The sequence below is a fragment of the Sarcophilus harrisii genome, chromosome 1 (genome assembly GCF_902635505.1).
Source record: "Sarcophilus harrisii chromosome 1, mSarHar1.11, whole genome shotgun sequence".
Taxonomy (NCBI): domain Eukaryota; kingdom Metazoa; phylum Chordata; class Mammalia; order Dasyuromorphia; family Dasyuridae; genus Sarcophilus; species Sarcophilus harrisii.
In genome coordinates, this window is record NC_045426.1 from 79955999 (window position 1) to 79968459 (window position 12461).

General features: G+C 34.7%; 1 protein-coding gene across 3 annotated transcripts in view; it reads left to right on the plus strand.

Annotated features, from left to right (window-relative positions):
* The window catches only part of NEK4 (NIMA related kinase 4), a 34644-nt gene that overhangs the window by 19208 nt on the left and 2975 nt on the right, over window positions 1-12461 (plus strand). For all 3 annotated transcript variants that reach the window (XM_031957798.1, XM_031957795.1, XM_031957794.1), the window contains 5 exons: window positions 479-628; window positions 1291-1357; window positions 2155-2270; window positions 6161-6249; window positions 10862-11067. In XM_031957798.1, the coding sequence (XP_031813658.1) occupies window positions 479-628; window positions 1291-1357; window positions 2155-2270; window positions 6161-6249; window positions 10862-11067 (628 nt within the window). The remainder of the gene's footprint in view (window positions 1-478; window positions 629-1290; window positions 1358-2154; window positions 2271-6160; window positions 6250-10861; window positions 11068-12461) is intronic.

The window sequence follows — 12461 nt, forward strand, 5'->3', positions numbered from 1 at the left end:
AATAGACTTTGGATAAGTTGTTTAAAATTTAAATTAACAATTGCCCAGAAGATACATAAAACACTATCAACTGAAGAGCAGGAAATATTTAGAAAAAAATGACATGCTAAAATTAGTTTAAAATATGAATCAGTTATACAGTAGGGGAAATGTCTACTTTTGGAAAAAGATAGAAAGATCACTTTGGGTGTGTAAGGGAACAGGTCAGCATGGCTAAATGTGCAATTCTCTTTAGTGAGGTATTGGTAATTTTTTCCTTACCCCACATTCATAAATGGAGATAGCTGACCTCTTGAAGGAGTTTCCTCTAGTATTTTTCCTTCTGTGCTAAGAAGAGAGTGGCTATTATTGGGTAGGTTATTGTAAAAAATATAAACTTTTGAAGCTTTTGGAAAATAGTTTTGGGGATTATAATGTGAAGTGAAAAATGGGAAAGGATGAATATGAAACTGAATTTATTTTATATATATTTTTTAAGTTTCAGGAAGTTCCTTCTAGACCTTTGCCTTCTCCTCCCATTGCTATTAAAGCAGTTGAGAAGATGACATACAGTGATGCTGATAAACATAGCACAGAAGTAATGGTGTCTGTGGATAATTCAAGAAGCAATGAGATAACATCCTCAAAGGTTTGCAGGAATTTTTTGAAATTTACTTAGCCTTTGTAATGCTTTTTGACATAAGAATCAGGGCAAATTGTAGAGTTGAGAATAGCACAGTGAAGTGGAAGGAACATTAAACTTAGAGGCAAAAGACTTTGATTCTATTCCTACTTTTACATTTAACAGTTGTGTAACCTTAAACAAATCACACAATCCTCAGTTTCTTCAGCTACAAAATGAGAATAATAATAATACCATGTCTACTTCACAGTCTTTTTAAGAAAACTATTTTGTAAACCTTAAACTGCTATGGAAAAATGTACTCTTAATCCTCTAGCCTTGGTTCGCAGAATGGTTACTTGCAAAGTATGCAAAGATGCAAAGAATCTTAATTCCATAATGAGAACATCTGCAAATTATAGAATGGAGTAATTTGGGATTGCTTAGGCAAGCACTTTCCCTGGTTTAAGTACCCTGCTACTTCAAATACAAAAATTTGAAATTAGGAAGATTTGGTATATTTTTTTAATGCATTGAAAACTACTGATCTGCAAACTTCTTAAATATGTGTGCCTAGTTGCAGTAGCTTTGATATTGAAAGGCTGGTTTCAAAGCTCCCCTTGAAGGCTGGTACCAAACATTTTTATGTGCTAATGATAGAGTAACTCTTAGCTCTCATTCCTTAAAAGGATCGACCTTTGTCAGCTAGAGAAAGGAGGAGATTAAAGAGGTCACAAGAAGAGATATTTCCCACTGGTAAGATCTTTTCCCCCTTTCCCAACCACTCTTGTTGAAGAAGAAGGGAGGGGGAGAGGGGAAGTTAGGGGAAAGTTGGTGCATGTATTTAATTTTTTTTCAGTGTGAAAGTATGAAGAAAAGAACTCATACTTGATGAGGTATAGGAACTTTCAATATTCAGTTTAAGATTTTGACTAGAACAAAGTAATTTAGATAGTCTTAACATTATCGATAATATGTTTTTGGTTTGAAAAAGTGTAATCCCCTAACTGGGCAGAATTAACACAAAAGAATAGAGTAGATTTTTCAAATTTTATCGTGTTTTTACTTCTAAACTTTGCCTGAACTTGTCTAGGGGTCAATGCATTGCTCTCAAGAACATGAATAGAGAGTTAAAGCCATTGGAGAGATTAGTACAAACTAGGGATTATTAAGTAAAATCTATGTATCAGATGTTTAACTAGATAACATTTATGTTTTGCTTTACAGAGTGCAACACAAGTCTTGAGATGAATAGTGTAATTATCCCCATTTTACAAACAAAACAAAACCAAGACCCAGAAATTAATTGCTTTGTCCATAACCAAATGGCTAGTGTCATGCTAGATCATCAGATCTATGTCTTATCTATACTTCTCTGAGTCTCAGTTTCCTCATCTGTAAAATGAATGGGTTATATCTATAAAATGAATGGGCTTGTAAGGTACCTTCTAGCTCTAAAGCTATGATTCTTTGAATCTAAGACTGGTGCTCTTTTACTAGCGTCTTCTGCCTGACTTTTGTCCCTAAGTTTTAAACCAACTGGCCTTTGATAGTTTTTTCAGGTCCTTCAGTGAGAAGAGGTTCTCTGGATACAGAAGGAATGAAGTTGCACATAGAAGATGAGCACATTATTGCTCATCAGTTATCTTCAGATGTGGATACCTCTCAGGTAAATCACAAGCCACATTCCTTAATTTGGAAATGTTTAAATTCTTTTCTTTTTTTTTTTTTAACAGTATCTCTGATGAAAAAGAAGTGACCCTTCTTGCCAAGGTCATAATTACCTCTTTTTCAGTCTCTTCCTATTTGTTAGTTCATTCCCAGCTGTCTACAAACATATCTGGGTCTTTTCAGTCCTAAAAAACCCTGAAAATTGATTAGACTGTACCATTCCTTTAAACCATCATCTTATAGCTCTCTTCTTCCTATTCAGACTTCTAGAAAAGCTGTCCACTCTTGTTACCTGCACTTCTTCTGTCTCCTTAGCTATTTGCAGTGTGTTTTCTGACCTTTGTATAGCCAAATCTAATCACTTTTCCTCAATCCCCATCTTTCTTGACTACTCTACAGCCATTTGTTCCTATTGATCATATATCCTCCTGGATATACTCTTCTTTCTGGGTGTTCATGATACTATTTTCTCCTTCTTCTCCTGCTCCTATCCGAGTTCCCCTGAATCTCCTTTGCAGGATCATCAGCTATGTTAAGCCTTATAACTTTAAGGTATTCCCCAGAGCACCGTTCTGGACCCCCTTCTCTCTGTCTATACTTTCTCAATTAATGACCTGTTCAGGCCCCATGGATTTGATCATCTTTTTTAGCAGGTGATCTCCAAATCTATATATCCAGTCCTACTCTTTCTTCTCATTGCTCCAATATTATAAACTGTCTTTTTCATATTTGAACTAGATGTCTTACAGAGATCTCAAAATCAACATATCCACAGTTGAGCACATTATCTACCTCTTCACAATATATCCCTCTTCCACAATTCTTTATCTCTGATCAAGATGCCAATCTCCTTCCATTCACCAGGTATATGACCTTGGGCTCCCTTTTGACTTTTCACTCTAACACACATAACTTACTGCCTTCTTATTAATTCTACTTTCCAACATCTCTCACACCTGCCCCCTTCTTTCTCTTTATATTGCCTCTCTTCCAGTTCACTCTTTATCACTTCTTATCTCACCTAGGGCAGGGTCTCCTTAGTGGCTTCCAGACTTCATTCCCCTTCTCTCTCCAATTCATCCTTTACACAGCTGCCATAGGCCTGATACATATCTGGCTGTATCTGTCTCCTACTCAAAAGATACTCCAATTTATCCCTGTTGCCTCTGGGCTCAAATAGAAACTCCTATTTCGCTTTTAAACCCTTTATAATACAGCTCCTCGCCATACATATGCATTGTTTACATACTCTTAATTTCCTACTTTTTGTTACATACAACACTCTTGCCTTTAGACTTGCTGTCTCACTGTCGGATTTCTACCCCTTCCTTCCCACTTAGGGAGTTTTAGGATACTTTGCTTCCTTTAAACCTCAAATACTACCTAATAATACATGAAGTTTTTCTTGATCCTGTCCCTCCCTGGCTGTTTCTCTGTAGCCTTTAGTCACCTTGCATTTATTATTCTGTATCATTCAATCCTGAGCTTCTAGTTATTTATTTTACTGGATAAACATGCATGGCAGGCTATATTAAGTCAGGCTGTGGGCCAAGTACCCAGAGAGCTGACCAAAAGAGCCCAGGCAGAATCTTGTCTCAGCCTCATACCAGTGAGTGACTCTGGCTACTCTCAGTCACCCTTTAAATAGCAAGTGGCAGAAGAATTGCAACTCTGTGTTAGGAAGGAAATGCTTCCTTAGGGGTTCCCTCTGCCAATGAAACCGGCCAGCCCTGAGCCCTAACTGAACCCTGGATCATGCAGATACTTATATGGATATATGGTATCATCTCCAATTGAATATAAACTTATGCCTGAGGGCAGATAACAGTATCATTTAGTCTTTTTGTCCCCATACAGAGTAGGCACTTAATAAAATTTTTATTGATTGAAGGTGATGATATTGAAACTAAGAGAACAAATTTTAAGGTATAGTCTTATACCTTATAAGTTATAGTAAACTAATCATATGCTAATAACTCATCACTCACTAAGAAAGTACCGTAGTACTACTTACAAGGTAGTAATCTTGGTTCTGATACATACACACAAGCACACACACACAAACACTTTACTAATATACCCATTTAACTGGCAAAAAAAACCCTTATTTTCTCATTTCACTACCAATCACTTTCATATTTTTCTTTTTCTGATATATTTGTAATAGAACTTGAAAATTGTTTTTCCTTATTTGTGAGGCATAAATGTCATTTAGAGGAAAAAAGGGCAAATACAGATTTCTTAACTAGGGATAAGCTTATTTTTAACTGGAAAACAACACATAGGGGAAAGCAGTTTTTTACCATTCTACTCTGACACTACATATTATGGTAAAGACTTATATCTGATGATAATAAGGTTTCACTTTAAAAAAAATTCTGTTCATCAGATGTTTTACTAATTCATATTTACCTAATGCCTAATTAGTTCAGATTATTGATTTAAATGCACTTAATACATTCAAGTGCATTCTTCCACATCAGGCATCCTTCTGAGCTACTTCTCAGGTGTTATTGCATCATAATCAAGCTATAACTACCATTTGTTAGATGGCTCGCCAGGACCCATGTTAGTTAATCCTAGTCACACTGAAATATTTGAGCATTATATAGAATTGTCTTTTGTTGTGTAAAAAGAATATTCTCTTTAAGGTTGATTTTTTCCTTTGGGGAAATCAGTGTGTTGCTTTTCAGGCTTCACTTGTCATCTGGGTGAAATGGGCTTTGATTTTCAATTCAGTAAAGAAACTTGGGTTTATGGAGTACTTTCTGTCTTCAACAAATAAGTATTAAATGTTAATCATTTGTTAGGAGCTGAGGAAACTACAGAGGTTAGCTAAAATATGGTTTTTATCTTCATGAATCTTCAAATCTAGAGGAGTAAGACAGATAACTGTGTAGAGGGCCGAAATTCTGAAAAAGGTGTGCTTGAATCAGACAAGAGAGCACTTAAGGCTAATTACCTATTTGATGTCAGGTAATGGCTCTATAAGCAAATATTTAGATGATGGCTCTCCTCATGATTGGGGTTTGCTGAATGCTTGGTGGTGAGGTAATCGTAGGCAAGGATTGGAGGACTGAGGGAGAGAAGTCAGGGTCACTTGGTGGCAGGACAAGGAGAAGAGAGGCTGGAGACTCCGGACTCCAGAATCCAGGATATATCCTTGGCAAGCCAAGTAGAAGCTTGCCTGCCTCCTTCACTTCTCCCCCTAAAGACCAAGGACTTTGATTTATCCTGACTCTGGCTGATCCTGAGGCCCTCCAGGGAGTTAGCCTGTACTTTACATAGCTGTAATATGTGGTGTTACATAACTCCCTTAAAGCGATTCAACAAATCAAAATGTTATATGAAATCCAAGGAAATAAGGAAAGTTTCATAAGAGTTGCCCTATGAGCTTTGCTTTAAAATATGAGTGGTGGTGCGGAGGGAGAAGATGGGTAGGAAATCTAGGCACAAGAAATTACATGAGCAGAAGCACAGAGGAAGGAAGAATACAAGTTGTTTCCTACAGCAAATCACTGAGTTGGGCTATAATCTCAAGTATTTGGAGGGGAGACCAGTATTAGGCTACACCATTTGTAGAATAGTGTTAAGTTGTGGAGGGCTTTGAATTTCAGGCTAAGGGATTGGATCTTTGCTTATTAGGTAACAGGGAGCCACTGCTGTGTGAAAGGTGAGGGAGGGAAGAATCAAAAATAATACTAAGATTTCAAATGTGGGAGTCTTGATGAAGAGTAGTATTACTAATAGAAATAATGAATTAGGTCAGAAGACTTAAATTGTAACTATATATAGGTATAGATATAGACATATGTTGCTTTAACTTAAAATTATTTCATATAATTGCATTTTGTATATATAATTACTGAGTATTTTGTTTTGCTATAGGAAAAGAAGTTAGTTCATTGTCTGTCTGAGGATGAGTTAAGTTCTTCTACAAGTTCAACTGATAAGTCAGATGGAGATTCCAAGGAAGGGTATGTATATTTTTTCAACCTTCTTTCATAGGTTAATTCAGAATGCCATTTCAAGTCTTTGTTTATTAAATTATGTCCTGTCTTAATTATGCATACTAATAAATTCACCTGATTTTTGTGTACTTTTATTCACATAGAAGATTTATGTTGGCTTCTCTTTTCTGCCAATACTACAGAAGTTTTAGTTCAATTTTGTAATAGCTTGTAAGGCAGATTTTTTTTAGGTATATTTTAATAATGCTTTTTGCTTTTATATCATATTTATTCCTGAATATTCTCCTCCACACTTCCCCATCAGGAAACTTTTCCTTGTGACAAAAAAATTTTTTTAAAAAACAATTTAGGAAAAATAGCTAGTACCTAAACCATGTTATAGCTTATATAACATTCAACAGCCATAGTCCTCACCCCCTACCATCTATTTTCTTTCCAAAAGGAGAAAGCTGCATTTTCTCAGTTCTTCTCTGAGACCAAACTTGGTCATTTTGATTATATAACTTTACTTGAATATTGATGGGGGGAGGAGGGAGGATCTATGAAAGTGATAAATATAAAATTAAAAGTAGGTATTAAATTGAAAATGATAATCATAGGATTGTGAAAGGTCATTGGTTTCTTCCCTGCCTTTAGATAATTGCACCTAAATTATCCTACTCATATGGCACCATATACTTTTAGCTTAATGTTTCAATTTCATATTTCAAAGAGACTCAACTTAGGGAAGCCATGGTTTACAGGCTAGATGTCCTATAGTTCCGTGGGAGTAGAGAGTGTTTAAAAGGGAAAAAGTATATAAGAAGCAGATTATATAAAAGAGATAGAAGCCCCCATACTTGGACCTCCAGTTAACAAAACAGATTTTTTTTAAAAACTGAGACATCAATAGGTTTGCTAAATCTTTAATCCATTGATTAAAAGATAAAAATTGACTTTCACAACTAGCTTGGAAAGATGATTCCAGAAAAAAAATCTGAGGAAAAAAAGAATTGGCAATGTGAAATGAAAGGATTTGTGTACATTATTTCATAAGTACAAGACAGATTCCCTTGAATTCATTTAGGGCCATGTTAGCTGAAAACACAACAAAACTCTGTATGGTTTCCTTTACTCCCTTGTATGTTTCCCTATTAGTGTTTAGTATTAGTAAATCTTTAAATATGTGTATATATAGTTACATACATACACCATTGACTCTAGATACAAAATCCTACTTCACTAAGGAAACTGGGAAAGGCCAAAAAGAAAGCAGAGTAGACAAGTAAAGATTTTTAAAATTCTTGAAAAGGTAGTCATCCTAGTCTCAAATTCTGACATGAAAATTATAAAATATATATGTTCTGGATCACATATCCAATAAGGTGGGGGATTATACATTTCTTCTGAATTTAATGACTTCTCAGGATTCTTCAATTATGTACAAGAAATAATACAACTTAACTGTCTTCATTGTTTGGGAAACGGAGAACCCTAGGGAGGTAACAATCAATGATATAACAGTGGGGAAGAGTAATTTCTTGCCCCCTAACCCAACCCTCATTATGCCCTTTATACAGGGCTACATAGACCATTCATGGCTTACAATGAAACTCCATTCAGCCTTTGCTCTACTTCTTCCCAGTGACAGACTCAAAAGGCAGAAATTTATTTAGGCTCAGAAAAGTAGCTCATCCAGAGAACTGAGGAACAGAGGAAATTGGGTCAGGACAGTTGTATGTTTATGAGGCATTCTACTGAGTCTGAGGGAAAAAAGCCCTCTATCTCTGTCTGTCTCTGTCATCCCCCAGAAATCACTTGGGTCAGAGACTGAAGCCAGTGAAATGTGAATTGCCCAACATGAAAAGAATTTGAAATAGCCTGGGGATCCAGCCCATGGGAAAACCACCATCAAAAGAGAAAGAGTCAGAAAATGAGCAATAAGGAAAAAAAGTTTAGAATTACTAAAGATTTCAAAAGAAAGAATACTAAAAAATTTGAATAAAGCAGATAAACCAAAAGTGAACACATTAAACAGAAAAGAATATGGCTTTGAGAACAGCTAAGAGAGTCTAGACATCTGTGATTAAATAATGCAACACAATTTAAAAATATGGATCCATGGTGGCAAGTCTTATCAAAGAAACAAAAGAGATAATATTTGATTGGGGAATGCATATACACAGAAGCAAAGGATACCCTGAAAGTTGAGAAGCAAAAAGCAATAACATTAAAAAGAGAACATTATCAGGTAAGCAAAACATTTATCTCTGAGATACTCTGCACAGAAAAAACCTTGAGAATTATAGATCTCCCAGAATATGACAGTCAGAAATCTGACTACAGTAACATAATAAATAATACAAGAAAACTGCCCAGAATTTCTCAATGTAGAAAACAAAGTGGTAATCAGAAGAATCTGTATTGTTTTAAAAACAAATACACAATATAATTTATATTTTAATATATTTAACATCTACTGGTCATCCTGCCATCTAGGGGAGGGGGTGGGGGGGGTGGAGGCTAAGAGGTGAAAAATTGGAACAAGAGGTTTGGCAATTGTTAAAGCTGTAAAGTTACCCATGCATATATCCTGTAAATAAAAGGCTATTAAAAAAAAAAAAAAAAAAAAACAAATACACAGCTACCCCATACTGTAAATTCCAAGATACATAGGATTAAATTTAATAATTCCAATGATAAGCAACAAATTCTGTAAGCAATTAGGAGAAAAACCTTCAGATATAAAGAAAATTGAAATTCGAGTGACAGTTATTCTATACCCACAAGAAATAGCAGACGGGAATGGAATATATTCATAAGAGCAAAGAAGCTTAAGTTGCAGCTCAAGATTGAGACATATTAATAGGAAAAAAAATTAACTTCAACAAAAAAAGAAGCATTCGAAACATTTCTACAAAGAGAACTTGATTCTTTTTATGACATAAATATAATCCTAAAACCTAAACTGGGGAAGGATAAGGCATCAAAAACCTACATAAACCAATATCACTAATGAGTATTGATTCCAAATTTTTAAATAAAAAAACAGTCTGCAATAATTCATCAAAGAAATCATTCATCATAGCTAGGTTGGATTTATAACAGGGATATAGGAACGATTCAACGTTATTGTATAATTATTTTGAAAACAAAAATATCCAAAGTCATATGATTATCTCAGTAGATTTGGAAAGATTTTGACAAAGCACAATACTAATTTATGCTAAGAACTCTACAAAGTAGGCAAAAGGGAATCTTTTAAAACTATCATTCACAGTATCTAAAACCAAAAGCTAGCATCATACGTATTGAAGATACATTAAGATCTTTCTCAAGAATGGTGAACGTAAAATAAGGAGGCCCACTTTCCTCATTATTATTTGATATAGTTCTGGAAGTGATAGCAAGAGCAGTAACAGAAGAGAAAGAAATTAAAGGCATTAAATTCAGAAAAGAGGAAATAAAACTATCCTTATTAGCTGATGATACTATAATTTACTTAGAAAAACTTAGGGAACTGGCAAAGATTTTAATCAAAATAACAGCTTAAGCAAAGTTGCAGGCTACAAAATAAGTCTTTAAAAATCAACAGCATTTCTCTATATAATAACATAATCCAAGAAGCAATAAGAAAGACATTCTGTTTCAAATAAATACAAAATATCGAGAAGCATTTATCAAACACGGTTTTAATAAATCTGATTACATTGTATGATGCTTCCTAAAGAAATGAGAAACTTAAATAGCTGAGTAAATTAGTGCCCATTGCTAAGCTGTGTCAATATAATAAAATAATGCTAAAATTAATTTATACCATAATTTATACATCATGCCCATCAAATTATCAAAAGGATACTTAGTTTCAGCCTGACTTGGGGGAGGGAGTTCCAGGATTGTATATTTGATACCTCCAGATTAAAGATCAATGAAACAGACTAGGCAAAAGAGAATCAGAAAAATGAAATTCAATACACCCCCCCCACACCCCCCCAGTGCTTGATAAAGTAGAAAACAAAATATTTAGGAAAGAACTGCCTATTTGGTTAAAATAAACTGATGGAAAAATTGGAAGACAATCTCACAGAAGTTAGGGCCAACACCCTTCACTATATTCTACAATACTAATAATAAATGTGATCTTAATATTAAGATCATACTATTAAAATATTTGAAGAAAAGAACACCATATATCTCTTACAGCTGTGGATAAAAGATGTATTCTTAATCACTCAAGAGAGAGAAGCAATCACAAAAGATGAAATAAATAAGTTTCATTAACATAAAACTGCAAAGCTTCTGCCAAACAAAGTTAATGCACGTAGGATAAAAAGGGAAACAATAACTAGATATGGGGGTGGGAGGGAAGAATCTTTATCTAAACAGTTAACATATATATGTGTATAAACATATACATATAAAGACCTGTAGTTAATTTTCAGTAGACAAATAGGCAAAGGATATGAATAAGCAGTTCCCCTCAAAATTGCAAAATATTCAAAATATGAAGGATTGATGCAAATCAATCATAAGAAAAATGTTTCAATTTTTACCCCACATTCCGAGGAAAAAAAGCAATCTGAAAATTTTTAATGAAAATTCATAAGACCAAACTAATTATAAATGTAATCTTTTTCAGAAAAGGCCATACAAATGAAATGAATGATTTGGTACAGCTGATGACTCAGACATTAAAAATGGACTCTAAAGAGAATTGTGAGAATCTTCCAAAACTTCTTCCCATGTCAGAGTTTAGACTTCATCGAAAATACAAAGATACACTAATTCTGCATGGGAAAGTTGAAGAGGATTCAGAGGAACTTGGGCTTAAAGAACTTTCTCCAGGTTTGTGATTTGTTACTTTTGAAGCAAACTGGAAATTACCTCTGTATTGAAGGTAGGATACTTAAAAGCCAAAGTAGTTTAATAGTATTTTGCACATTTGATGTTACCATTTAAAGATGAAACTTTATTCCAGTTGTTTAAGGGCTACATTGATACCATACTTTATGTGGGAAGTATTTCTCTGAAAAGTTGGGTTTTTGTAAATAATGTCTTATTTTAGATATATTAAGAGAGCTTGCTCACTATATAGTGGACCCATCAGAACTTATCTTTTGCCCCAAATCCTTTTTTCTTGCTAACTTTCTTCTTACTGTTGAGCATCATCATCCTACAATTACGCTCCAGGCTCATAACCTAGATGTCATCCTTGAGTTTCCTCTCACACTTAACTTCACATAAAAACCCTATTACTATATTCATTATATCTCCAATTATCTCTATTCAAACAATAACCACCTGGCACAGGGTCTTACAACTTCATGCCTAGACTGTTGGAATAGCTTGATTGATTATCTTCTTGCCTTCAGTTTCTTCCAATTTTTCATCCACTTAAATCATTTTCCCAAGTGAAGATCAAACTATGTATGAGTGTCTGTTTCTTCTTCCCCCTCCCCTTTTCTCCCTCTCCCTTTTTCTCTTCCTCTCTCTCTCTCTTTTCCTTCTCCTCCACCCCCTTTCCTCTTCCCACCCCCCATTCTCTCTTTCTCTCTCTTTTTTTCTCTTTCTCTCTCTCTCTCTCTCTCTGTGTCTCTCTCACACACATAAACACACACACACACACACACAGCTTTCCATTACTTCAGGATCAAATATTAAATTCTCTGGTTTTTAGAGCCTTTACAACTTGGATCCTTCCCACTTTTCTGGTCTTCTTACTCCTATCCACATATTCTATTTTCTAGCAATACTGGCCTTTTGCTGTTTCTCTTGACACTCCATCTCCCTTCTCCAGTCTTTCTCACTGGCTCTTCTCTGTCCCTGGAATGTTCTATCTCTTCATCTCTACCTCCTGGCTACCTGCAAGATTCATCTTATAACTCAACTTTTGCAAGACTTTTTTCTTGTCTCCATTCCTCCCAAACCCCACTGGAATTTACATTACATTTACATTGTACATATCTTGTAAATATACATATAGCTATTTGCAGGTTGTCTCATTAAAATTACAAATGTTGTGGCTTTTGCTTCCAATGAATTTAGTACAGTGCTTCACCAGAAGTTAGCTCTTAATATGTTTATTGGTTTAAAGAGACTTCTTTATAAATTCACCTCCCTGATTTATTTAATTTTTAATTGAATGTATCTAATTTTCTTAAAGTCAGGTTCATCTCATTTGGATTTGGTGACTAGGGATTGGTAATTACCTCTGGAAGCATTATAAATAGGGCTGCTAT